Source organism: Macaca mulatta, chromosome 15 (genome assembly GCF_049350105.2).
Source record: "Macaca mulatta isolate MMU2019108-1 chromosome 15, T2T-MMU8v2.0, whole genome shotgun sequence".
In the NCBI taxonomy this organism is placed as follows: Eukaryota; Metazoa; Chordata; class Mammalia; order Primates; family Cercopithecidae; genus Macaca; species Macaca mulatta.
The window spans coordinates 21,336,593-21,361,932 of NC_133420.1; the positions used below are offsets into that span (position 1 = coordinate 21,336,593).

General features: G+C 46.3%; 1 protein-coding gene across 11 annotated transcripts in view; it reads right to left on the bottom strand.

The window, feature by feature from the left end:
- The window catches only part of MVB12B (multivesicular body subunit 12B), a 181,442-nt gene that overhangs the window by 110,798 nt on the left and 45,304 nt on the right, over positions 1-25,340 (bottom strand). For all 11 annotated transcript variants that reach the window (XM_015116818.3, XM_077967975.1, XM_077967968.1 and 8 more), the window contains 4 exons: positions 15,574-15,681; positions 10,029-10,125; positions 4,161-4,290; positions 349-471 (listed from right to left, as the gene is read on the bottom strand). In XM_015116818.3, coding sequence (XP_014972304.3) covers positions 349-471; positions 4,161-4,290; positions 10,029-10,125; positions 15,574-15,681 — 458 coding nt within the window. The remainder of the gene's footprint in view (positions 1-348; positions 472-4,160; positions 4,291-10,028; positions 10,126-15,573; positions 15,682-25,340) is intronic.

Consider the following 25,340-nt stretch of genomic DNA (forward strand, 5'->3'; position numbering starts at 1 on the left):
GAGAAGGAATTTGACCTTAAGGCCAGTGACCCCAACTCCATGGCTACACAACACATGTCTGTGTGTAGCTAGCAGTTCTTTTGAATAGCAAGCCAATTTTAAGTTGCATAATGTGCAGTTTTAGGAGCCTGCGGAACACGTACAAAATGGACTATAGAATGGCCTTTGCATTCACGTAATGCAAAGATTTCCAAGTGGATTTTTAAAAATCTCCTCTAAAGATATATTGCTTCTACAGTTGTTCAGCTGTCCTCTGCACTATTTCAGCAGACACTTGGTGGTGTTCTAAAATGTTATGCAGGGACCCAAGACCACAGGACAACACAAGACACCCCAACGAGGCCTCACCTGGGAAGGTTGGGGGCTGGGGTGGAAGCAGCTGATGACTGGGAAGGCGTTGTGGGTTGAGATGAGTCATGATTTCTTGGTACTCTGCCCATTCGATACCAGATCCCCATGCTGTTCAGTTCCCTTTAGGAAAAAAGAGAAATCTTCATGGCTCTGATTAGCACAAAGCATTTACCTGAGTGACAAAGCAAACCAACTAACTTAAAAGAGTCATGGCCTCAAACGCCGGGGAATCAATTCTCACCGCCCACATGAAATGGGTTCCATCACCTCCTTTGTGCTCTGGGCATCACAGTTCACATGAGGGTGACCCGTTCCATCTAGGCAGGCCTTCAGGACAAGGCCGCCTGTGTCACCCTCCCCGAGCTTGCCTTCCTACTCCAACTGGTACTTTCCTTGCTTCTCCAAACTTCTTTCTGTTTTGCCATTTCCTTGTAGAGTATGACATGATAATCCACATCAAGTCCTTTGTGCAGTTAGGAGAGACAGATAGGGAGATGCTGGTTTTTAACCATGAGATGAATTAGCCCCCTACTCTATAACACACCCCAATCTCAGGATACAGCCTCTTCCAGCTGTGTGTCACCTGCCATCGGCCTCATTCTCAGGGTCAGTTTGGGAATCATCTTCAAACTGCAAAACTCGCCCCACAAACCACACAAGTAGGAGTGGACACCAAGGGGCCTCCCAGACACCGCACAAGCTCTCCTGTGACTTCCCTCACACAGTTACCACAGCCCTGACCCCTACTACACCACGCACTCGCGAGTGCTGAGGAGACAGCCACGCTCCTAGGAATAGTGATGGGATCATGTTCACCATATTCAGTTTCCAATTTCCCAGTTGCCCCACAGAACTGCATCTTTGGGACCTGATGTAGAGGAATATAATCTCTTCAAAAAAATGGAAAAAGACTTATTCTGTGGGAAGCCCTAATAAGCTTCTCAGGACACCACAGGAACCATGTAAAACCACAATCCTGTCCTCTTAGATGAGTGATTCCAGTGAGCTGCACTGATTTCTCCACATCTGGGCCATGGCCTCTAGCTGCCAGGCTTTCGAGGTGCTGTTTGGAATGTGAGGTTTCTATCTTCCCCAACTGACAATCCCAAACCCTTGCAAAGTAACACGTAGAACTGTGCCCACTTTTAAGAATAAGTGGCTTAGAGTTCTGAATACTGAATTCTGTTTCTTTGCTTAAAAATAACACTGGAATTGTCTTCCTCTGGAAGAGAACTGTTGCCCCAAGATGAAATAAAACTATAGCCATATTTCCAAAGTGATATAAAGGAAAAAAGGCTTTGGTTTTATCAAGGTACATACTGGTAAATATCTTTTCCTTAAAATTGGTTAAATTGGTTAAAAATGGAATCTTTTTTTTTTTTTTTTTTTTTTTTTTTGAGACGGAGTCTCGCTCTGTCGCCCAGGCTGGAGTGCAGTGGCCGGATCTCAGCTCACTGCAAGCTCCGCCTCCCGGGTTTACGCCATTCTCCTGCCTCAGCCTCCCGAGTAGCTGGGACTACAGGCGCCCGCCACCGCGCCCGGCTAGTTTTTTGTATTTTTTAGTAGAGACGGGGTTTCATCGTGTTAGCCAGGATGGTCTCGATCTCCTGACCTCATGATCCGCCCGTCTCGGCCTCCCAAAGTGCTGGGATTACAGGCTTGAGCCACCGCGCCCGGCCAAAAATGGAATCTTTTTACAACAGGATAGTTTATAATTAAAGATAGCGACTGAAATTAGATTTAAAAGTTCATTACGAAATTGCTGGTTTCTGCCATTTGTATGTAAATGGGTGCTTCTGAGGTGCCTGAAGTATGTTTATTCTAACTATTTCCTACTCCTGTAGTCCTGTTTACATAATTAGTGTAAGCCATGTTGCAAAACAGGATTTTTGAGTGTGTAGGAAGGGAATGATCACAGAGTCCTTCTTAACCACATGATCTTGACACAGAGCATTCCGATGCCAGAGCCGAAGCCCCCAGAGGTGAAACTCTGCATTTCCGTGGTACCTGCTCCCTGCATGCTTCAAGCAAATGCCACAAGGGCTCATCTGCTGCTCTCACCGGGTCTAGGCTATCAGGAAAGGCCCTGGCTGATAAAAAGGCAGCTCTGGGCTCAAATGAACAAGAGTAAAGCAGAGTACAGGCCTGAGCCAGGAGGCTGGCCTCAGAAGCTGAGGAGGAGAGAGTGTTTCTGGGAGCCCACAGGGAGACACATGGCACCTCCCAGGCCTGGCCAGGGAAGACGCACATGGCTGAGGGGGCTGTAAACCATCTGCCACACCAAGTAACCGGCACACCTGGATTTCAGTTGACCGAGGACAGTGAACATCTATTTCCTTCCAGACAGCTGGCATCCACTAACCCCCTTTCTGACTTTTGACTTCCCCTCTGTATTGTAGGGGCAGCACCAGTCATGGTTAGTCCTTGAGTTCCCATGGAGCTAATCCTACTTCCTGCTCAGGCCTGGTCAATGGAAGAATTTTCCAGAAAACCGTGACCAGCCCAGGGTGCACATGACCCTACCTAGATCAATCAAGACCAATGAGACTAAATTCTAGAACTTCTTTTGAACTAGCGGGAACACAGACTTGCTCTTGGCCTCTGGACTTGAACCTGGATGAAAAAGCAGGTGGAGCTACTGCAGCACCAGGCCTCCTCGAGGGGGAAACATGTCAGAACAGAGCCCAGCACCACAGCCAGAGGGAGACAGGGAAACCAGAACCCAGTGCCGGCTTTCAAGCTTCCGCTTCCAGGCGCCGGTCCTGCTTCCCCAACTCTTCTGTGATGCCAGCCAACAAATTCTTTCTTTTGCTCAAGCCAAAGTGGGTTGGGTTTCCTGTCACTTACAATCAACAGAGCCCTAAGTGAAACCCTGGGATTTCACTGAACTAAGTATTTATGGAGCCGCAACAGAGCCAGCCCCATGCTCAGGGCTGAGGCTACTGGAGAAACAAGACACAAACGGGCCCAGGCCTCAGCAGTTCTCTGCTTACTGGGGAATTATCATGGAGCTGTGTAATATTTATGTTTCTTCCTGACTTGGAGCCCTCCACTGGCTTTCCAGTGTGCTTGGAATAAACTCCAGGCCATGTCCTAGGAGGTCCTGCCAACCCTCGCCCTTGTCCCAATACTCTCCCTGGCTCTTCCAGCTGTATGGGGCTGCGTTCTGCTCCCAGAACGTACCATGCTCATTCCCACTTCTCTCCTTCTGCTTCTGCTCTGCCTCGAAGGCCCTGCCTTCACATCTGTGCATGGCTGGTTTTCTGACATTCAGGCTCAAGTGTCACCTTCCTGACCCCCTCACGGAAGAGGCCCCCACTCCATCATTGTGTTCCACTGTCTTCACTCTCTGGAATTATCTCATTTATTTTCTCGTTTATTGCTCGTCTGTCCCTTTTCGAACATCAGCTCTGTGACAGCAGGGCCTTTGCCTCACTCATGACCACATCCAGTGACCTTGGCCCCACGGTACAAAATAGGTCCCTGTGACCTTTCCTATAGGGGGAATAACGAGTGTGGAGAGCTGAGGCTGGTGGCATCACAGGGTGTCGGGGAAGGACCCAGAGGAGCTTCAAGGCTGAATGCGCAGAAGGGCAGGGGAGGAAAGGCCCTAAGGTAGAGTCAGCAGTGCGAGCCCAGGCGCAGAGAGGCCGCAGCTGAGCAGGAAGGGCAGTGAGGAGCACTGGGCTGACAGAGGCCCATGGCTGAGAGCCTGGGGGCCACATGGAAATCTCTGGGGCCTCATTGCCTGGAGCGGCCTGAGTGCGCTCATGAAAGAGTAGCAGCTGAGTCCTGTCATTAAGACTCACCCGATAAACGTGTACTGAGGTGGGGCCTGCTTGGTCCGGCCCATGATCCGAATGTCACAAATTGCAGCTTCCGTTGAATCCCGTGGAATAAATTTAATGCACAGCCTCTTCTTCCTAAAAGCCACTTCCTCTGAAGGAAAGGACAACAGAAAAGGTATGAGTTTTCCAGAGATACCACCATCTCTATTCTGAAAACCACATCCCTCGCCACACCCTGTTCCTGGCAGCAGAAGTGGCAGGTCACCTAAGCTGCTAGACAGAAGGGCTGGGCTCTGCCGCCTGCCTTCCCTGGGGCTGCAGTCACCCTGCTCTGCATGCAGGACTCAACCCAGACACCCCCTGCTGAGAAGGGGACCACACACCCTGCAGTAAATCCGGGTGGCTTCTAAGAGCCGCAACCACAATCTGCTCACTGCTCAGCCACCAGAAACCTGCACGCTGATGCCCTGAGCATTAACACATTTCACCACATGGACTTCTTTTCTTTTCTGCTTTTTATCATAGAAATCTTCAAACATACCCCAAAGCAGAGAGAACAGCGGAATGAATCCACGTGTTCCCGTCACCCAGTGTCAATGCTGTGCACAACGGACAAGCTGGTTTCCTCTCCTCCCACCCCTGCAACTTTGCTGGATATTTAAAATGAATCCCTGACGACACCACGTCATGTCGCCACCAATACCTCAGTAGGCATCTAGGTCACTGTTCTTTAAAGACCACCATGCCATCACCATTCCTAACAAAATGAACAGAATTCCTGAGTATCATCCAATAGAGAGTCTACATTCACGTCTTCTCCAGTCTGTCTGCATCCGGATCCCCAGGATGCTGAGGCACTGCCTTTGGGTGTCAGGCCTCCCAGACCATTTGACTCTGGAGCAACCACTCCTGCTCCCTTTTCTCCAGGGCACTGACAGGTTGGAGAAATCGGGTCATTCCCCTGTGCCTCCTGTAGACTGACAGAGCTAAAGCCTTGATTAGACTCAGGTTAGGTTTTTTACATGCACGCGCTGTCCGGGGGCACGTGTAAGTCTAGGCTGTCATATGGTGAGGCCCGGAGTCTGGCTGGGCCATTCTTGTTGAGCTCTACTGGTGTCGGCCTGGGCCCTCGGTCATACAGTTCCCCAACTGCCATCCTCTGAGTACTTTGTCACCCTCTGACGACTGTTGCTAAGATCCATGCTTTATTAAAGGTTCACAATGGTGATTTTTGAACTCTGTCATTCCTTCTGCTTTTTTTCTTTTATTTTTTTTTGAGATGGAGTCTTATTCTGTCACCCAAGCTGGAGAGCAGTGGCATGATCTTGGCTCACTGCAACCTCCACCTGCCGGGTTTGAGTGATTCTCCTGCCTTGGCCTCCTGAGTAGCTGGGATTACAGATGCGTGCCACCATGCCTGGCTCATTTTTGTATTTTTAGTAGAGATGGGGTTTCACCATGTTGGTCAGGCTGGTCTCAAACTCCTGACCTCATGATCCACCCACCTTGGCCTCCCAAAGTGCTGGGATTACAGGCGTGAGTCACCGCGCCCAGCCTCCTTCTGCATTTTTTAGCTAGAATCCTTCTATATATAAAAAATAACTTTCCTTCATCAACTATTTGGTCTCCCTGAAATAAATTTTGTATAGGAAAAAAAAAGGATAAGCACATGATTCTTTTCTCTTACTTATCAAGCCTTAGAGTAAGGAGTTGGTGCTTGAGCAACCTCCAGTGCTGACCAACGGGAGGTGTGTGTGTGTTTGTGCTTTTAAGCCTGAGTTTCAACTAACTGCAGCCATTTAATACACGAGTTAGACAGACCTGGGTTGAAATCCCAACACCAACATTTTCTGGCACTGTGACCTTAGGCAAGTTACTTAATTTCTCTGAGTCTTGGTAAATTGTAAAAGGGCGTTAATGAAACCCACCCCGCAGGGATGTGGGTTGGATGCACTGTGCCAACACGCATGATCCACCTAGCCCAGTGCCTGGCACACAGTAAGTGCTCAGTAAAGAAGAGCTGTGTGGGATCTTACTGTCATTATTGGCAAGTAAGCCTCTAGCGTGTAATTTATGCCCGTACTTGGTATTGGGTTTCAAGACCTTGCAATTCTGTGGCAGGAAGTAAGACATTCAACAGCACATTCAAATCGAGGAACAGAATGAGGGGAAGTACAGCCCTGCCCGGGGGTTCTTATAGGGGCCAGGAGTGGGGAGGGGGACAAGAAAATCAGTGGAATTGTTTTTGTTATTATATTTTTAGGGGGGTAGGGTCGTTTTTTGAAGAGTCAGATAACTTTGTGCGTTCCTCAGGCACAGAAACTGAGGGCTAGAGCAGATCTACCAGCGGAGAGAAACAACGTTCTGAATCCAGACCCTAAACATTGCTAAACATCTAGGAAATGAACCTAGTACTGGAAATGAAGAGGCCCCTGCTGCCACCCTCCTGTGTGACAAGACCCAACCTCAGAGTCCACACTTGGGACGGCAACCTGGGGAATGGGGGGCGCTGTTCACAGCAACTCTGCACCTTCAAAGATTATCAGCTGATCAGATTGGCCTTAGAAGGCGTGAAGAAGATGAGACCTTTACACAAAGAAAACTAACGCCGGGTGTTTCACTTGCTGTTGCCACACTGCTCTTGGCTCCATTCCTCCGTCTGCAGCAAACTCGGGGTAAGAGATGGAGCCACTAATTACACATGCTTAAGCAGGCCTAATTTTAAGTAAACATATTATACATAGTCAATATAAATGTGTTCAGTCATGCTAATGAACACAGAGAAAGTACACAGTACTTTACTAAAACAAACAGTCTTCCAGTTTTTCAGTGCTATATGGATTACAGCAAACTATATTTTAAATGAATTACAGGAGTCTCCTGTTTTTGGCTGACTTTATAAAATCAGGGCCTTAAATACTCTCCAATGATACAGAGCTGACTGTAAGGCTTATATGGTCAGCTTGGGCTCCTCTGTCCCCCAGGTAAAGCCTCCAGGAAATGTTGCTAGAACCGGACATGAAGAGGCTCCCTGCTGCTCACCCTCCTGTGTGACAAGGCCCCTGGCATTGGGCCCAGGACCGATCGCAGAGTCCACACTTGGGGCAGCAACCTGTGCACTCCCAGTCACAGGGGAGAAACTTCCCAACCAAGACCCCTGGGCCCCAGAGCCGCTGGTCCCCAAGTCCAGACAGGACAGAGCCTCAGTGAACTGGTCCAACTAACCAAGAGGGAAATGCAGAATGGAAAACCCGTTGCGGCTCCACGGCACATCAATATAAAGACATTCGAAGTCAACTCACTGTCAAAGAACGAACACCAGTGCAAATTTTAAAACTGAAAAACACAGGGGAAAAGGAGGAAAGTGATCTAAGTCTTTGAGAAGACTGTAGATCCTAAGCAGAGGAGATAACGCAAATGGCCAACAAGCACATAAAAAGACGCTCAACGTCATTTGCCATCAGACAAGGGCAAACGGAAAGCACAAGGAGATTCCATTTCATACCCACTAAGGGGCCTAGAATCAAAAAGACAGACAATAACAAAGTGCTGGTGAAGATGTGGAGGAACTGGAATCTACGGACACTGCCGGTGGGAAGAAAAACGGTGCAGCTCCTTTGAAATACCATTTGGTAGTTCCTCAAAAATATCAAGTTACCGTGTGACCCAGCAATTCCATGACTAGGTAGATACCCAACAGAAACGAAAACATAAGCCCACACGAAAACTTGTACACGAATGTTCATAGCAGCCTCATTCCTAACAGCCAAAAAGTACGAACAACCCAGATATCCATCAGTTGAATGGATAACCAAAATGTGGTATATCCATATGTCATATTATTTGGCGATAAGAAGGAATAAAGTAATGATCTATCCTGCAACATGGGCCAACCTTGAAAACATTATGCTAAGAGAGAGAAGCTGGTCACAAAAGACCACACACTGTATGATTCCATTCATATGAAATGCCCAGAATAGGCAAATCTATATAGAAAGTAGATTAGTGGTTGTCTAGGGCTGGTAGGGAGTGGGGAGGTGAGGGTTGGAGAGAAATAAGGGAGTGATTGCTGAGGGGTACAGGGGTGCTATCCTGACAATGGGTTTTGGGGGTGATATAATGTGCAACAATGGTTGCACAACTCTGCCTTTACTAAAGGTCACTGAACTGTGCATGTTCAATGGATGAATTGCATGGTAAGTGAGTTATATCTTAATTTTTTAAAACCCTATACATTAATATAAAACATATCTGTAAAATGTGCTTATACACAGGCTCTTCCAGTGTGGTGCTGTGGTTAAAAGTGTAGCTGGAGGCCGGGCGCGGTGGCTCAAGCCTGTAATCCCAGCACTTTGGGAGGCTGAGACGGGCGGATCATGAGGTCAGGAGATCGAGACCATCCTGACTAACACAGTGAAACCCCGTCTCTACTAAAAAATACAAAAAACTAGCCGGGCGACGTGGCAGGCACCTGTAGTCCCAGCTACTCGGGAGGCTGAGGCAGGAGAATGGCATAAACCCAGGAGGCGGAGCTTGCAGTGAGCTGAGATCCGGCCACTGTACTCCAGCCTGGGCGGCAGAGCGAGACTCCATCTCAAAAAAAAAAAAAAAAGTGTAGCTGGAGTAAGACGTATGTGAGCATTCTAGTTATTCCTCCAGTTCCAGACGCGTGACCTTGGCTAAGTTCTTTAATCCCTAAGGAGTGAGTGTGCTTCACTTTTCTCATATCTGAAATGGGTATAATAATGCCCGTCTCATAAGAGGGGTCTTCTGAAGATGAAATGAAATCAGGGAGGTAAAGCATTTATCACAGGGGTGAGCACATAGTAAATGCACACTAAGTATCAGCTCTTATGATTATCAGGTAATACATAAAATCATAAATGACAAAAAGCAATCCAATGTCTAAACGTAAAGAGACCATCACGAAAATAAAAATATGCTATACAATGGGGTCTGCTGGTTTCATGAAAATAACAGTTAGGTGGGATCTGTGTAGAGACAGAAACTCTAGTTCATATCATATGAAGTGCTAGCAAGAAAACAGCAAAAAATAGTGGGACCAACGTGGGCTAATTATGAGAGAATAAAGTATGAGACAGAAAATGAGACAGAGAATTTAATAAACATACCCTGAGTCATAATGAAAGGATTCTCTGTATTTGTTTTGTATTCACTACTTCACTGTTGTAGATATCATAAAGTTGGCTGACCAGTGATTAAAAATGAAACAAGGTAAGTTAAATTACACCAAAACAAGGAAGCCGAATTGCCAGAGGTTTTCCAGCACCATTTAATAACTCATGTGTGGGTCAAGAAGCTCCAAGGGCTCCAGCACCCTGAAGACGCTGCCGATTCCTCAGTGATTCACTTCTGCTTGGACCTGCTCAGTGGTCAGAATATTCAGTCCAATCTGAACCTATGAATTTTAATTTGCAGTCTTTTTGATTCTCACTTTTCTTGTTTGCTCTATGGGGCCCAAATGGGCACATTATTGGCTTTGTGTTCTCTGGGCGTCTTTTGATTGTTTTCTTTCTGCTTCCTTCTGGGTCTTGTGCCAAGCTTGGCTTCAGCAACACCAGAGGAAGGACTAAAGAGAAACTATATCCAGTTTCACCATTCCGTTCCCCAGTGAGTCCATTCAGCAGGGAGCACCATTCTAAAAGAAAGGGACGTTCTGCTCATTTACATGCCGCTACCCAGAATGCTCTGCAAACTCCTTGGAGAACCCAGCCAGACACACATCAAAAGCAGCAGGGTTTGTTCATGGGCATGCAGTAAGACCTCCAAAAATGTTTCTGAAGAAAAATGCACATAAAAAAACACCTAGAAATATATCTGGAGGAAGAAAACCCTCATTGTGATGAGTGCTACTAAAGGATGACTCACGTGTGTCCACTGTCTCCTGAATTGGGATGAAGCCCACAGGCAGTGTGTCCTTGATGTCAATGAGCTTCATATCTACTAACACGTTCCCCAGATGACTCTTGGGAAGAAAGAAAAGAGATACAGACTATTAATCTGAACATGCCTGTGGTGGCTTTGCCATTTTGGCTTCAAGATGCATATTTAACACAATGACTCGTGCAGCTTTATGACAGCAGGTTAATTAGAGTAGGTGACACTTAATGTTCCCCAGTGGTTACACAGGGACTCGTGTGGCCCCCGGGAAGGAGTTTTATCTGCAGAACCTCAAAGCCACTCACTCAGACACAGCCTTGGTGAGGCAGGAGCAACCCAGGAGATGCTTTAGACATAACCCAGCAGAGGGCAGCTGTGCACACACGTCCCGGGACCAGGCTGCCACTCAGCCCTGAGCATCAGATCTCAAGGCCAGGAGGTTTTAGGAAGAGCAAATTCCTGAGGCACTCGTAGGACAGAGATGCATCTAAACCTAATAGGGAACCAATCACACTCCTAAATGATCACCAGTCTGCATACTGACACACATTTCAGTTGCTAGATACATTTTACAAAATCCCAAGAATCATAAACTAACACAGAGTGAAAGTCCTGCTGCCTCAATATTACATGTCTTCTAAAATGACATGCACAAGGGCCTCCTAAAGTTTCTATTTAGTGGTAGTATATGGGGTCCACAGTGCGCAGTTTCTGTAACTGGTGTACAAATATCTTTCGAAGACGGTACACATTCTGTAATTGCGAGAGAGAATTCTTTGCAAACACGCCGGCACTTGCAGCGCGCATTTCAAGCTGGAAATGAGCTCTAAAGATATCTACCCTACAACTTAAATATGTGGGGGCACTTTGGAGATTTCATTAAAATCTTCAGAGTAATTTGCAGCTTGGTTCCCCCTCTCTAGTCAGAGCCAGTTAAGGAAAGAATGATGGGCTCAAATCCCAAATCTCTCCTGTTAGGATACTAGCAATGCACTCCACGTGCCCATTTTGCAGAAGTGCCTCATCCCCAAAGCCCAGTGTGAGCATGCTCTCCGTTTACTTGTTCAGCATCCTTGGACAAGCATCTAGTTGGTCAGCCATCACTCTGCCCTGGACAGCAACTTCTGAGGCTGTTGTTCCATCTTGCTTAGAGAAGAAGGGCTGCTACCTCCATCTCTGCACATGGGAGCCAAGATCCCACCTCCACCTGCACTGTGCCATGTCTCTGAAAGCCAAGCAGGGAGTTCTTATCATCTAAACTGTGTATGTTCCCTCTTGGCACTCTCTTTTTCCCTCCCTATCAATTTGTGGGGTTATTTTCTTAATATCTGTCTTGCTTCTAGAGTTTAAGAACCATGAAGACCAAAACTATCTCTGTTCCTACTATAAATACAAGCCTAGCATGGATTTTGCCACACAACAGGTGCTCAGTAATTACTTGCTGAATAAATTAATTTCGGGTACACATTTTTCAACCAGGCCAGAGTCAGAAATCAAACTGGAGTCCGGGTGCTGTTGCTCACGCCTGTAATCCCAACACTTTGGGAGGCCAAAGTGGGCGGGTAGCTTGAGTTCAAGAGTTTGAGACAAGCCTGGGAAACATGGCGAAACCCCATCTCTACAAATTAAAAAAATTGACTGGGTGTGGTGGCACTCATGCATGTTGTCCCAGCTACTTAGGAAACTGAAGTAGGAGGATTGTTGGAGCCTGGGAGGTTGAGGCTGCAGTGAGCCAAGATCATGTCACTGTACTTCAGCCTGGGCAATAGAGTGAGACACTGTCTCAAAAACAAAACAAACAAAAAAAAAATCGGCCAGGCATGGTGGCTCATGCCTGTAATCCTAGCACTTTGGGAAGCCGAGGCAGGTGGATCATTTGAAGTCAGAAGTTTGATACCAGCCTGAGCAACATGGTGAAACCCTGTCTCTACTTTAAAAAATACAAAAATTAGCTGGGTGTGGTGGTAGGTGCCTATAGTCCCAGTTACTTGGGAGGCTGAGGTAGGAGAATTACTTGAACCCAGGAGGTGGAGGCTGCAGTGAACTGAGATTGTGCCATTGCACTCCAGTCTGGCTGACAGGGAGACTTCGTTTCATATGTGTGTGTGTGTGTGTATACATATATAGATACACACACACACACACACACACACATATATCAAGTTGGGTTTGCTGAGATGTCAAATCTAAACTATATGATTAAAAATATCAAAAGTATTGATATACACTAATAAATATTATGAACCAAAAGTACACAAATGAAACAAATTATTAGAATTTAAATAGGAAGGTCAAAGTAGCAAGTGTAACCTATGACTAGTGTTTTTATGGCACAGTCATCAGGAAATCGTTTCTTCCTCTCAGAACTATCACATTTGCCAACAATTTGATATTCTGATATTCCAGGTAGCTGGGCCTCGGGAAGGCAATGTACAGTGCAGGCTAGGGAGTGGTAAGTGGGACCCTCAGAACACAGAATAAATCTCTGACCGTGTAGGAAGGGTTTGAACTGTTAACCTAACTTGCAAACATCAGCTGCTTTCAGAATCGCCTGGTCTAATCTATCATAATTTTTTTTCATGGCAGTTGCTTTTCCATGTCATCACTGCTTTCTGCATTGAGAAATTAACAACTAGGCATGTTTTCCTGCCCCGCAGATGGATGGGCATTCATCAATATCCTTCTCAAATGTCTTCTACTTGACAAGTTGGGTTTTACAGAAGTCAACTGCAAACCACTTAGTGACCTCACCCTCCACACACTCTACAAATGTCCCTGATCATAAAACCTGAACATCAGTGGTGTGGCCATTAAAAACAAAGCATAAAAAAACCTTGCATGCATACAAAATGGGAGGCTGCACTGTCAGAGCTCCCCACAGCCCAAGTGTGGTCGCTCCTTACACGGGGCTGCCACTGTACTGGGTTTAATACAGTGGGTCTGCGACACCATTAATTTTGCCTGTTCCTCTCCCCTCCCCCATCTGTGCTCTCTTTCATTTCCTCCTCATAAATATGAAGAACGTATTCCCAATCCTTGTTGAGCAAATGATTCATGCCAAAAGCCCAATATGCACTGACTCAGGGTATTTATATTGTCTCTGGTAGCCAGTATTTGCTAGTATACTGTAATTATTTTTGACAACCTTGCATTTAAGGTAGCCACAGATAACCAACTTAATATTCAAATGTTCATAAATCCTTCTGTTTAATATCCTCCCTACCTAATCTATGTACATTATTATTACAGGTAATGCAGAAAGTACAGGGCATGAAAAGTGCAATTAATCTCGATCCTTCCCCAGGAAGCAATGTCACTCCAAAGCCAGGTTTCTGTATTAATAGCATTATTGGGGGAAAGGAATTTAGGTTCCAAAGGAGTCTCCCAAAACTCCTACCTTGGGAGTCTCAAGTCACCTAATTAAGAATCTGTCCAGTCTTGAGATCCCACATCCCTCCTTTACAGCTGTAAAAAATGATGCTCTGCAAAGTCTTGGTTTGGACTACAGGGCCAGCATAGACTGGCTGTAACAGATTAAAATATTCCAATTCCTCCTCCACTCCTGAGCTGGCAGGTGGGCCCCTGCCAACTGCTGGAACTCGATCGTTTGGATCCCACTATTGGATCCATTCATTCTTTTTCCAAAAACAGTATGCACCATGCACCTATCTCCTATACTGCTTCGAAAGCGAGATAGAGGCTTTTCACACTGCCCTTGTCCTCTTCTTATATCCCTTCATCACACCCAAGAAAAATCTTTTTAATGTTCAACACATGTTGACAAAATCAATGGGTTTTCCTTAATACACTTACCCATGACACTCAATGCTAACAAGCCCCAGTGACTTCTCTTTGTCACATTCAGACCTGTCACTGTCCCCACTCCAAGGGATGCAGGGACTCTGCTAGCCTAGGTACCAACACCCCGTAGTGTTTTTGATTTCATGCAATGAAAACAAAAACAAAAAATGATCACAGAGATCATGGCTGTCCTCAGGCCAGTTTTAACTGAAGCCTCTTCAGCCTCTACTCATTTTTAACTGAAGCTTCTACTCAGCCTTCAGCCCTCTCCTGGGTGCCTCAGGCTGCTCAGTGAGCTGGGGGACCTGCAGGGACTCATTATAAGCTCATAGTGCCCTTGTCCATTCTTTAGCCCTGCCACCTTCCTGGTATTTAAAATACACTGAAAAGCCTGAACTGAAAAGACTTCCAGACTTTTGTGTCAAGATCTTCCCCTTCTCCATTATAAACTCTGTACTTTACGATGAGCATATATTGCTCTTGTGATTAGGGGAAAAAAATAAAGCAACGACTTTTCTCCCAGTCCTGTTCAGAATAATTCTCCTACCCAAGAATTAACCACAAACAACAGGAATAGGTGGCAGAAAAGAGTACAAGCCGGAGAGCCACATGATGGCCGACATTCAGAAAACACCAAGGGGACATGCAAGGACCCTGTGATGGGACCCCGGGCCTGCGGGGCCAGGTGGCAGAGAGGAGGACTAACGCTTTCCCCCTTTCATGCTGTTGAATGAGTATGTTTGTTGTCTGGGTTCAGTTTTTTTTTTAACTGCAAATAAATATTACTTTTATAATATAATTTATATAAATAAATCAATAAAAATATTCCCCAAAATAAAATTTACATGACAAAGAGACAATAACATGTGGCCAAAAATAAAATGTTAGCCCTGAAAATGAAAATCCCAACTCCTCCCTATTTGGGGCTGGGGAAGAGAAGTAACCTCGAACAAGCACGTCACCTCTTGGATCTTGGTTTCTTCAATGGAAAGGAACTTCCACTTGTAGAGATTATCTGGGGACAGAATGAGGTGCCCAGGGCAGGCCTTGTACAGAGTAGATACTCACCAAAACTATTTCCTTTTTTTCTAAGCCATCTATTAAAATACCTTATTAGATGTTTAAAAAAAAAAAAAAAAAACAAAAAACAAACCTTAGTAGGTGTCTTTAAAGTTTCCTAATTTACAGGTGCGAGTACTTTAAAAAAAAAGAAAAAAACCATAGTAAGAGAAATCTGCATGAGTGGATACTTACCTACAAAAATAATGAAATGCAATATGTCACACAGAGACTCAGAGAGGAAACGTCACTGTGGAAGCAAAGGCATGATGTCTGTGGATGGGGTGGGGTCACAGGGACCCTCCCGGAGCCAGGCTGCCTTTGCTGGCCAGCATTAAATCCCGCTCCACCGGAGAATTCTCACTGCCGCACTATCCTGTGATTTGTTGCTTGGAGGAAAGGTAGGCAAATGAGAGCTGGGAGAGAAATTTCCTGGTTTCCTTTTGAGAACACAATTGAATGGAATTCACGGTACACTTGGGTACGTGGTTAATAATACTGTTAATAAATGAAACACAGTGCTGGCTGCCGATTCTACCCAGTTCACTAAAACCACAGATAAATTAATATGGCAATGAAAATAAACCACAACAACAACAAAATGAGGAAATTCCAAACAGGAGTGTAAATTACTTGTGCTCACTCAGCAAATGGAAACTACAACTAGACTTACATTTTCTTTGGAAAATGATCTTGTGAAACACAGGTATCTGGTAACCTTGGATTTAAATAAGCCGTCTTTCCAGAGGTCAGCATCCACACCATCTGCTGTCTGTGCAACCTACACCGGAGAGACAGAGAAAAGGATCGCAGGTAAGGCAGGAAGGAACCGAAGGTGTGCGTGGGCCACTTCTTTCGTGCCTGTTCCAATTAACACCAGCCTGGGATCTCCCGGCATCCCATTAGTTCATTTCACTAGGCACTGGGATGAGATTTTCCAAAAGGGGAAAAGGGAGAGTGTGAAAAATACAACTTCTAAAAATACTGTCCCTGGGGAAGCCATTGATTAAAGACACCCTGACAGAAATGGCTCTAATGAGAAAAGAGCAACTTTTGTCGTAATGGACCAAAAAGGGATTGGCTAAGTCAGCACATTAAGTGGCTATTACCACTTACTCGGGGGCGGTGGGGGGGATGGGGCAGGGTGAAGAAAGGAGCCCAGTGGGTGTGATGAGCCACCTGTGGGGGCGCTGCCCATGGAGAGGGTGACACAGCCTCCTGCTCTAGGGCCCTGGGGCCAGCTGGGTGCTTCAGTCAATGGGATTCTCCTTGGGGCTGGGTGGGAGGGAGGGCGGAGACATTTCACTCCACCCTGCGTCCTCTCGGTACAAGCCTGAGGGTGGTGTTCAAAGTCAGAAACTGGATCGGGATATAGAAAAACAAAACAAGACTCACTGGGTTCCCTGTTTCTAGTCTCAATAAGAAGTCATTTTCTCATCTGCAGCTGTAGAAATTCTCTACTAGGAAGTGTCTGAGAATGACGCCAGCCAGACTTGATCTGAGTATCGAAGCCCTTGTGACCTAGACTGGGGCTGGGCTGGGGGATATTGACATGAAAGACCAGGCTTTGTGGGAGAGAGTGCAAAGGAGATGGAGAGGAGGAGGAGAAGGCTAGAAGAAGGTGGTGCTTTCTTCCTGTTTCTTTCCAGACTGCTCTGTGAATCGCTGGTCAGGGCTTGGTCTGCTTTCTGACTCAGCCTCCCTGTGAGAGTATGAATCAACCTTGCACACTTTCCTTCAAGCACCGCAAAGGGGAGCATCCAGGAAGACTGAGGAGCAGCGACTGTTTTGGGATAAACTCTGCAGGAGGTCTCTGAGCAGTTCACTTTCTGACTCCTTCTGGGTTGTCCTTTTGAGCTTTAGACTTTGGGATCCAGTCCTTGACCTGACAAGCTCCTGCCCATCCTGACAAACTGCTGGAAGTGCCTCCATTCTTCACACAAAACTGCCCTGATTCAGCCCCATCCTGCACACTGACTGCAGGCTCTACGCGGGCCCCACGGCACATGGATGGCCTCTGCCTGTCACACGCTCAAGGCAGAGGCGGGAGCCAGGACCCCAGCCCAGTGGGCTCAGGCTCCCCAGGACATTCCTGGAGCCCACCACAGCCACGCTTTCTGAGGCTGCCTCAGAAAAACCAAAAGGCCAGGAGGCAAAAGAAAAAAAAAAATCCTTGTTTTTCAAACCAAACAATTGTAAATTAGCAAATGTAACAACAGGAAAAGAAAGGCCCTTATGATAAAGATGCAAATATATTTGACCTGAAAGCTGAAGGAGGAATGGTATGGGGATAATTTTAGGAACTATTTGCTCCAAGTATGTCACCCCCACAGATAGAAACAGGATGGAATGGGGGTCAGGCCTTGTGAGCATTTTTTCCCATAATGGTCACACATACAGTTTCTAGGGAAACATGAGATTTAAGGCAGTGGTCCCAGCTCCTACATACCAAGGACCCTGTATGCTCATTTTCTCGCATGGATTCCATGTTTTGAAAGATTTTTGTCTCCCAATGCACTTTTTACTGGATTTCCTCAATTCTAGGATGCAGTCATTTGGGGAATGCCCCTTCACACAAAAAAGGCATAGTACCACATCCAAACACATGCATCTGTTTTACGATGCATCCCAATTTCAGAACCACTAAAATGTAAAAATAAAAGATGCGCTAAACAAAGGGAATAAAGGGACCTACACGGTCTCTCTATAATAAATGCATACTTTCTAAAAAACCTTCAAAACCAGAAACTGCAGGACACTCCAAGGCTGTGGAGCCACAAGCTGCCTTGGAAGAGAGGGAGCTGTGTCTTTAACCTTCCAAGAGACAAGGGAGTCTAGAACGGCTTGTTTGGATATCTGGAAATGCCATGGAGGGGTGGTGTGCATTCTAACCTAAGGCTAGAAAGGTCTCCAGGACTTGCCAGTGATGGTTCTCCCCACCCACCACACTGCTAGAGCTGTCCTTTTTCGGAGTGAGAAATGAAAATGTAATGGGGGAAGCTGGCAGTGTGGGCCCCTCTGTTTGAGCCCACGCTTCACCGTTTGGGCAGTTAGAGCCCCCCAGTCCTTGTCTGCGAAGCATTAAAAAAGGATGACCAAAGGCCCAGCTTTGACCTGGGCCACAACTCATTTGCGATGAGGTGGAAATGTGTAAAGGTATAATGAGGGGCCCAGGGAGGTAAGGTGGGAAGAATGAGAGAGAGAGGGAGAGAGAGAACCTCCCCTAACCTCCAAGGAAGGCGGTGTTGGGCAGAGAAGGGCTCTGGAACGATCCCGGAGGTCTGGATGGTTCAGGGACCCACAGGACCAGGTACTGGATGAGGAGTGAGATGTGAGTTCCTGGCTCCTTGAGAGCACTGGGAAGGTGGCCCTGGTGGAACAAGGAGGGTATTTGTGGCCTGTCTTCCCTACAGCAACAAGATGTACCCAGAGGCTTCTCCCCAGCCCAGTCACATAAAGGTGCCTAATAACCTAAATTCTTCCCATCCCAAGTCAGGAGAGCTAATGATCTGCAAGATAAATGATCTATCTATGGGCTGAAGTCACAGTGCCAAGAGGAGCTCTCATACCTGACTCAAGGCAGGGTCTACCTGACGGTGCCCACGCCCTCCTGGTGGCACTGCAGAAGCTTACGAACTCAGCAGTCAGCCTCAGGTCCCAGCATCAGGAAGCTGTGGGGAGGTGGGGTGTGGGGTACAGGACCAAATGCTTTGCGTGCAGCAAGAGCAGCATGGAATTCAGAGGTGGACCTGAACTTGAGACCCAATAGCTTAAACCAGTCCTGTCCTCCTCTGCAAAGTGGACATGCTGCCTTTCCCTGCGGGCATCACTGCCAGGGACACAGGAGACCACGAACATGCGAAGTGCCCGCCTTAGTGCATGAGCACTCCAAAGACAGTGCTAATGTTTTTAAACCAAAAAAGAGGGCATCTGCTCCGGCGAACCAAGCCTTGAAAGTGATGTCAGGCCACATCAGGGTTCAAAAAGTCCTCAGTTGTCCTGGGGCTCAGCGCCAATCTCTGGGACCAAATCTGGTCTTTCCAAACACAAATGATATAGTTGTACGAGGAACATCTGCCCTCCCCCTGCTATCCCAGCCTGGACTATAAGCTTCACAAGGACAACGGCAGTGCCTGTTCTGCTTGCCATTTTACCCCCTGTGCCAAGCACAATGCCTGATACGGATGGGTTCCATCAAACCTTGTTGAAAAGATAAATGAACGAGTCCACTCTGCAATCAGGGCAGTGTGAAAGCCACATACCCTGCCAGCTACCCGAGTAAGGTCATGGGAAGTTTTTCAAATGAAATTTCCAGGATTTCATCCATTGAGCTGAGTGAATCCCCTTCAAAATCACCACTCTGAGGCACACAGCCATTTCAGCACGGAGGCCACCTACTCTTTTGGTTATCTTGTGTGTTTGCTGCCTTGTTCCCAAGACAATTCAATGTCTGCTGACTGCAGAACCTTCAGAGTCTGTTACAGGGCCTCACATACACATGTGCACACGTGCACGCACGCACATGCTCTTGCACACTCACACTCACACATTCTCACAACCTCTCTCCTAGCATTTCTTCCCCGGGAGTAGGAGCCGCCTCTCAGGGGGAGCAGGAAGGCCCCGGGGCTAGGCAGTGGCGGACTGTACACATGGTTTATCTCTCTTCCTGCCAGGATTCTTCTAAACCAACAATCAAATGGAGAGTGCAGAAGCCTCCACAACGAAGGGCGAAACGGGAGAGGCAGCACAAAGGCCTGGCGCTGCGGAACGCGGAAGGCAAGGCATTTAGCCAGTGGAGGGGTTGTGACCTAAGGGGCCCATGGGAGCTGATACTGAGCAGAGGCTGAGGATCCAGAATCACCAGACACCACTGGGGTAGGGGCGGGGCAGCAAGCGCAAGTTTAGAGCTGAACTGGGTGGGCTGAAACAAGTTCATAAACAAAGTGGTTAGACTCCCAGGTGCCCACCCCCATTTCAGGTGTATTTTCTGCAGAAAGGAACCCAGCACGGGCTCAGGACTCTAGAACACCGGCAGGTGGGGAAGGAGGTTGGAGGTAGGGAGGAGGTGGGGGAGGAGGTGCAATTCAGAGGGGAAACGAGGGTAACTGAGTAACCATGCGTGCACACTGAATGGCAATGGCAGGCCCCTCCCTGCCACCCGCGCTTAGCCTCCTTCTTGCTTCCAGCCGCCTCCCCTGAACACTGGACACTGAGGGCTTTGTCTCTGGAGAGCGCCAGGGTGGACCAGCCCATGATCCCTGAGCCAGCTCCCTGCTCGTCTGCCCCACTGTGTAGCACACCAGCCAGCAGGCCCCCCACCCACAGGGCTCCAGCCCATGAGCTGGTGCCTTCATCTTAAATCCCAACGCACAACAAAGGGTCACCAGGCACTGGGGACAGGCTCAGACATGACAGAAGGGCCCAAAATAGAAAAAAGGGAGCTTGAAGGAAGCACAGAGAATAGGGGGAAGCAGTGCTGGCTCAGGACAGAGAACCCAGTTTGTAATTAAATCCTCAGAGGGACGGGTGAATAGACTGCAAATACCAAACAAGAATAGACAGTATTATGAAAACCTCTTTAAAAAGGAACAATTTGAGGACAATATAAAGAGACCAGAAATTATAAACACTGGAAGAGAAAGCTGAGAAAATCTTCCAGAAGGTAAAGTACAAAGATGAAGAGATCAATTATAGGAATGAAAACTGAAGGGTCAAGACAACATCCAGCTAACAAAAAGTTTCAGACAGAACTTTTAAAATAAAAAACAGAGGGGAGGGGGAGCCTCTGTATTAAAGAGGTCCTGAGTGTCTCTATAAAGTGGATGAAAAAGACCCACTCCAAAACGAAAGAACAGAGAATCCCGCCACACTGGGGATAAAGGAACCACCTTAAATACTTGTAGAGAAAAACAACGGGTCACATACAAAGGAACGGGAATCATTTTGCATCAGGCTTCCCAACTACAACACTGGAAACTAAAAGACAAGATAACAATGTCTTCAAAATTCGGAGGAACTCTGGAATTCCACACCTAAGCCCACTATCGATTAAGTGTGAGGGTAGAATAAAGACCTTTGCCGATGTGCAAGGACTTAAAAAGTTTATCTCCCAGGGGCCCTTTCTAAGGAGGCTACTGGAGGATGCATCAGCAGAACCGAGGATTACATCAATAAAGAGGAAACCATAAACTCCAGGAAACAGAACCCACACAGCACAGCAGCCAGGCGACAGCAGCACGCCCAGGCCCAGACGGGGAAAGGAAGAGACGTCAGGGCAGCAACCTCTGGGGAGGAGGGGATGTGGAGGGAAGAGCATTTAGAACTGTACTTTCGTGTTTGAAAGAAATAGGGATGGGCATGTGACAACTGCCTTAGAGCATTTAGAACAATGAAAACAATGCACCTAAGGCTATTTGACAAAAAAAAAAAAAAATCAATTTAAAACTTAAAAAGACATTTTAAGAACGTACTGTGAAAATCAATAGGCACCTGGACAACTCCTCAAATGAATGAAACAAGTTTGATTAATTCCAAGAAAAAATAAAAGGTTGTATGAGAAAGAACACACACTCCTAATATGTTACTTGATTCAGTGGTACCCAATGTCTGCATTGTAATCTATGTGAACACTGAGTATTAATCCACCAAAAATTGTGATAATGCCTAATGGGAGGAGATTATAAGAGAAGAAAATAATCAAGAAATAAGGAATATAATAAAATTATTTAGAAATACGAAGATAAAGTACTAGAGGGAAAAAAATCTTAAAAAGTGGAAAGTAAACAGCTCTGGGAAATAAAAAAGTGAAGGTGGGGAGACAGGGCGGGGGCTGCTATATTTTCTTATGAGCACTCTGATTTTTTAAACTGTGCATGCAGGCAGCACTTGGTTAAAGTAAAAGCAGAAAAGAAATACCTCACGGAAGATAGTATGATAATTTGTTATTTCTTTTAGGCAAGCTGCCGCTATTGCTGCCATCAGGGACGTGACTAGCAATGCAACATAATCTCACTCCTAGTTAGCTTGTTAGTGTGTTCCCAAGTGGGTGACAATGTCCAAAGCTGCAAGTCCAGCTGATTCCAACCTTCCCCACTGCTAGAGTTCATCAAAACTCAACATGCAGATGCCTGGAGGCGGAGCTGCAGCACCCAGGGAGTCCCTGGGATGGTGGCTGCCAGTGCCGCAGAACCGACACAGGGCTCTACAAACCCTTTTCTCACACAGCCCAGGTCTCTGATTGCTTTCTGTGGCTTGAGTTCAGAGGTCTCATTCTGGACCACTGTGCAGCAGTCACAGAGGATGATGTGCGTTCAGGAAGCCCTGAACAGTCCCCTGGACAGTGGCACTGGCTACCTGCGGCTGGCCTGTAAGACATGCTCACTGTAAAACGACCTCTGAGGTTAAATGTAAGCAGTCTCCCTGGTTTAAGGGATTCCCTTAATCCCTGAAAGATCTGGGGGCCGGGGGCCTGGGGGACAGCTACTGTGAAGACCCTAGAGTAGAAATAAAGTTGTTGTATTAAAGGGACAGAAAGTGGGGCTCTGTAACTGGAGCCTGGTAAGACGGGATAAGCGTTATTGATATGTTTATTGAGGCTCAGTTTATAAAGGCAAGAGTGGGTGATGATAAATTTCTAATGATTAGAGGACATCCTCACAATAGGAGACTCAATAGCCATTTGAAACAACTTTGTACACATACACATACTAACATGGGAAGTTCAGGAGAAACAGTAAGTTACAAAATGGTTTGTAAAGTACAATCCTATATTTTGTTTTCAAAACAATTATCTGTATAGAAAAGGATCTAGGCAAATATAAAGCAAAGCATTAACCACTGTTTGGCCCTGCACAGTTGAGATTATGAGTATTTTTAATGTTCTTTTTTTCCCCCTGCATTTCTGCTTTTTTGGCAATGAGCATATATAGCTTTTATAAGAAAAATAATTGTAAATACTTCATTCGATGGGGTGAAAAATAAAAATCCGCTGGATTTAAACTTGAGAAGCACTTTGTAAATCAGCTATCCAACTAAGCCACCTAACGAGGAGCTGTGCAGTCAATCATTTCAACCGTCAGAGGTTTTCCAACGTTGGAATTGAGTGCTCGTTGCCAAAGAGAAACTCTCAAAAGACAAGCTAACCACCAATTTCATCAATCTGTTTGCACCCCGCTGTTTCAAGAGAGCCCACCCACAACTCAAAGGTGTACTCAGCAGACAGAAAGCAGTGAAAGCGGCCAGGAAATCCTGCAGACATTCCAAAGGAAATATCTGGCTGACACGATGAACGAGAATGAAGCTCAAAGGCCTCTGGGTATGTTAGATCATCAACAGTGGAAACACACGCACTTGGCCCAGGCCAGACAGCGGCCAACTGTGAGCCACTTAAACTCAGTAAGAGCAGGGTGGGCACAGCAGAGGCAAGGAGCCTATCCAACCATCCGTGGACTCCCTAACAGGTGGTGCGCCCAAGATGCTTTCTACAAATATAAAGTGAAAGGAAGAGGCATTTAACTAATACAGTGAAGAGTGCAGGAACTCTCAAGTGTTTTTCAGTTCTGATTTTGTTTGCAACATTTTCTTATACTTTCAACTGAAATGTCTCTTTTTTTTTTTTTTTTTTAAGACGGAGTCTTGCTCTGTCGCCCAGGCTGGAGTGCAGTGGCCCGGATCTCAGCTCACTGCAAGCTCCGCCTCCCAAGTTTACGCCATTCTCCTGCCTCAGCCTCCCGAGTAGCTGGGACTTACAGGCGCCCGCCACCTCGCCCGGCTAGTTTTTTGGTTTTTTTTTTTGGTAGAGACGGGGTTTCACTGTGTTAGCCAGGATGGTCTCGATCTCCTGACCTCGTGATCCGCCCGTCTCAGCCTCCCAAAGTGCTGGGATTACAGGCTTGAGCCACCGTGCCCGGCCAATGTCTCATTTTTTTAGCAAAAGAAATGAAAAGCATAAACCTGTTCCCTGAGACTAATGCATCTCCCTCAGTCTCCAGGTGGTCCTCTCCACTCACGGGGCACAGGGACACAGCGGACCACCCAGCCCTGTTGGCCTTGTACCCCTCTGGGCCTCCTGATACTGTACCCCCTCTCCACTCTAGTTCTCCTTCCTCAGATAGGTCTTTCCTAACTGTGCCCCACCATTTCCGGTCTCCCTGCCTTTGCTCGTGTTGCTACTTCTTGCATCTGTCTTGTTGAAATGTTCTCATTATTTAGGGCCTGGCTGAAAGAACCTGCCACTCTACAACCTCCCTGATGATCCCAGCAGGCAAGAACTTGGATTTCTGGAGTTGGGTAGATTCGAGTTCAAGTCCCAGCTCTGCCACTTACATACTAGGGTTTTCCAAAGTCACTCTTTTACTCTCTGAGCCCCACCTAAAAATGACAATAGAAATAATATCTACCTCATAGGATTATCTGTAAGCATTAAATGAGAGAAAGCACAAAAAGCAGTTAACCACAATGAGATACCACTTCAGAACCACTATGGTAGCTACAATTAAAAGGACAGGCAATCCAAATGTTGGCAAGGACATGGATGAATGCGAGCTCTCTGCACTGCTAGTGGGATTGTAACACGGTGCAGCCACTTTGGAAAACAGTCTGGAAGCTCCTCAAAATGTTAGACATGGAGTTAGCATATGACCCAGCAATTCTAATCCTAGGTATATACCCAAGAGAAATGAAAACAAGTGTCTACATAGAAACTTGCACTCAAACGTTCATGACAGCATGTTGTTTTCTTAATTAGCAACACGAGGAAATAATCCAAACGTTCATCAACTGATAAAAATGTGGCATGGCCATACAATGAAATAGTATTCTGTCATAAAAGGAATGAGGTACTGATACATAATGCAACTTAGATGAACCCTGAAAACAGTTTGCTAAGTAAAATAAGATAGACACAAAAGACCACACATTACATTATTTTGTTTATATGAAAAGTCTAGAAATGGAAAATCCTTAGAGACAGAAAGTGGATTGGTGCTGCCAGGGGCTGGGGGCAGGAAGAGTTGATGGAGAGAATGGCTAATGAGAGGAGGGTTCTTTAGGGGGTGACGACAATGTTCAAAATTAGGCAGCAGTGACAATTGTGCAACTCTGTGGCTATACTAAAAACCAATGGACTGTACTCTCTTAAAAAGTGAATTTTGTGGTATATGAATTATATCTCAGTAAAGCTATTAATATTTCTAGAAGTACTTAGCATAAGGCCTGGCACATGGCAGACACTCAAAAAATGTTACCTACTTACTATTATCTCTGGTCCTTAAAATAAAGATCTTACCTTATTCATGGAATATTTTTCTGAGTTCCTAGCCCCATGCCTTGTTTATAGTACACAATCAGATATTTGCTAAATGACTGATAGAACCATTGAACCATGAAAAGAATGTACGGTATGAAAAATACACGAAGACTGAAGCCTGGTGCATCTAAGAC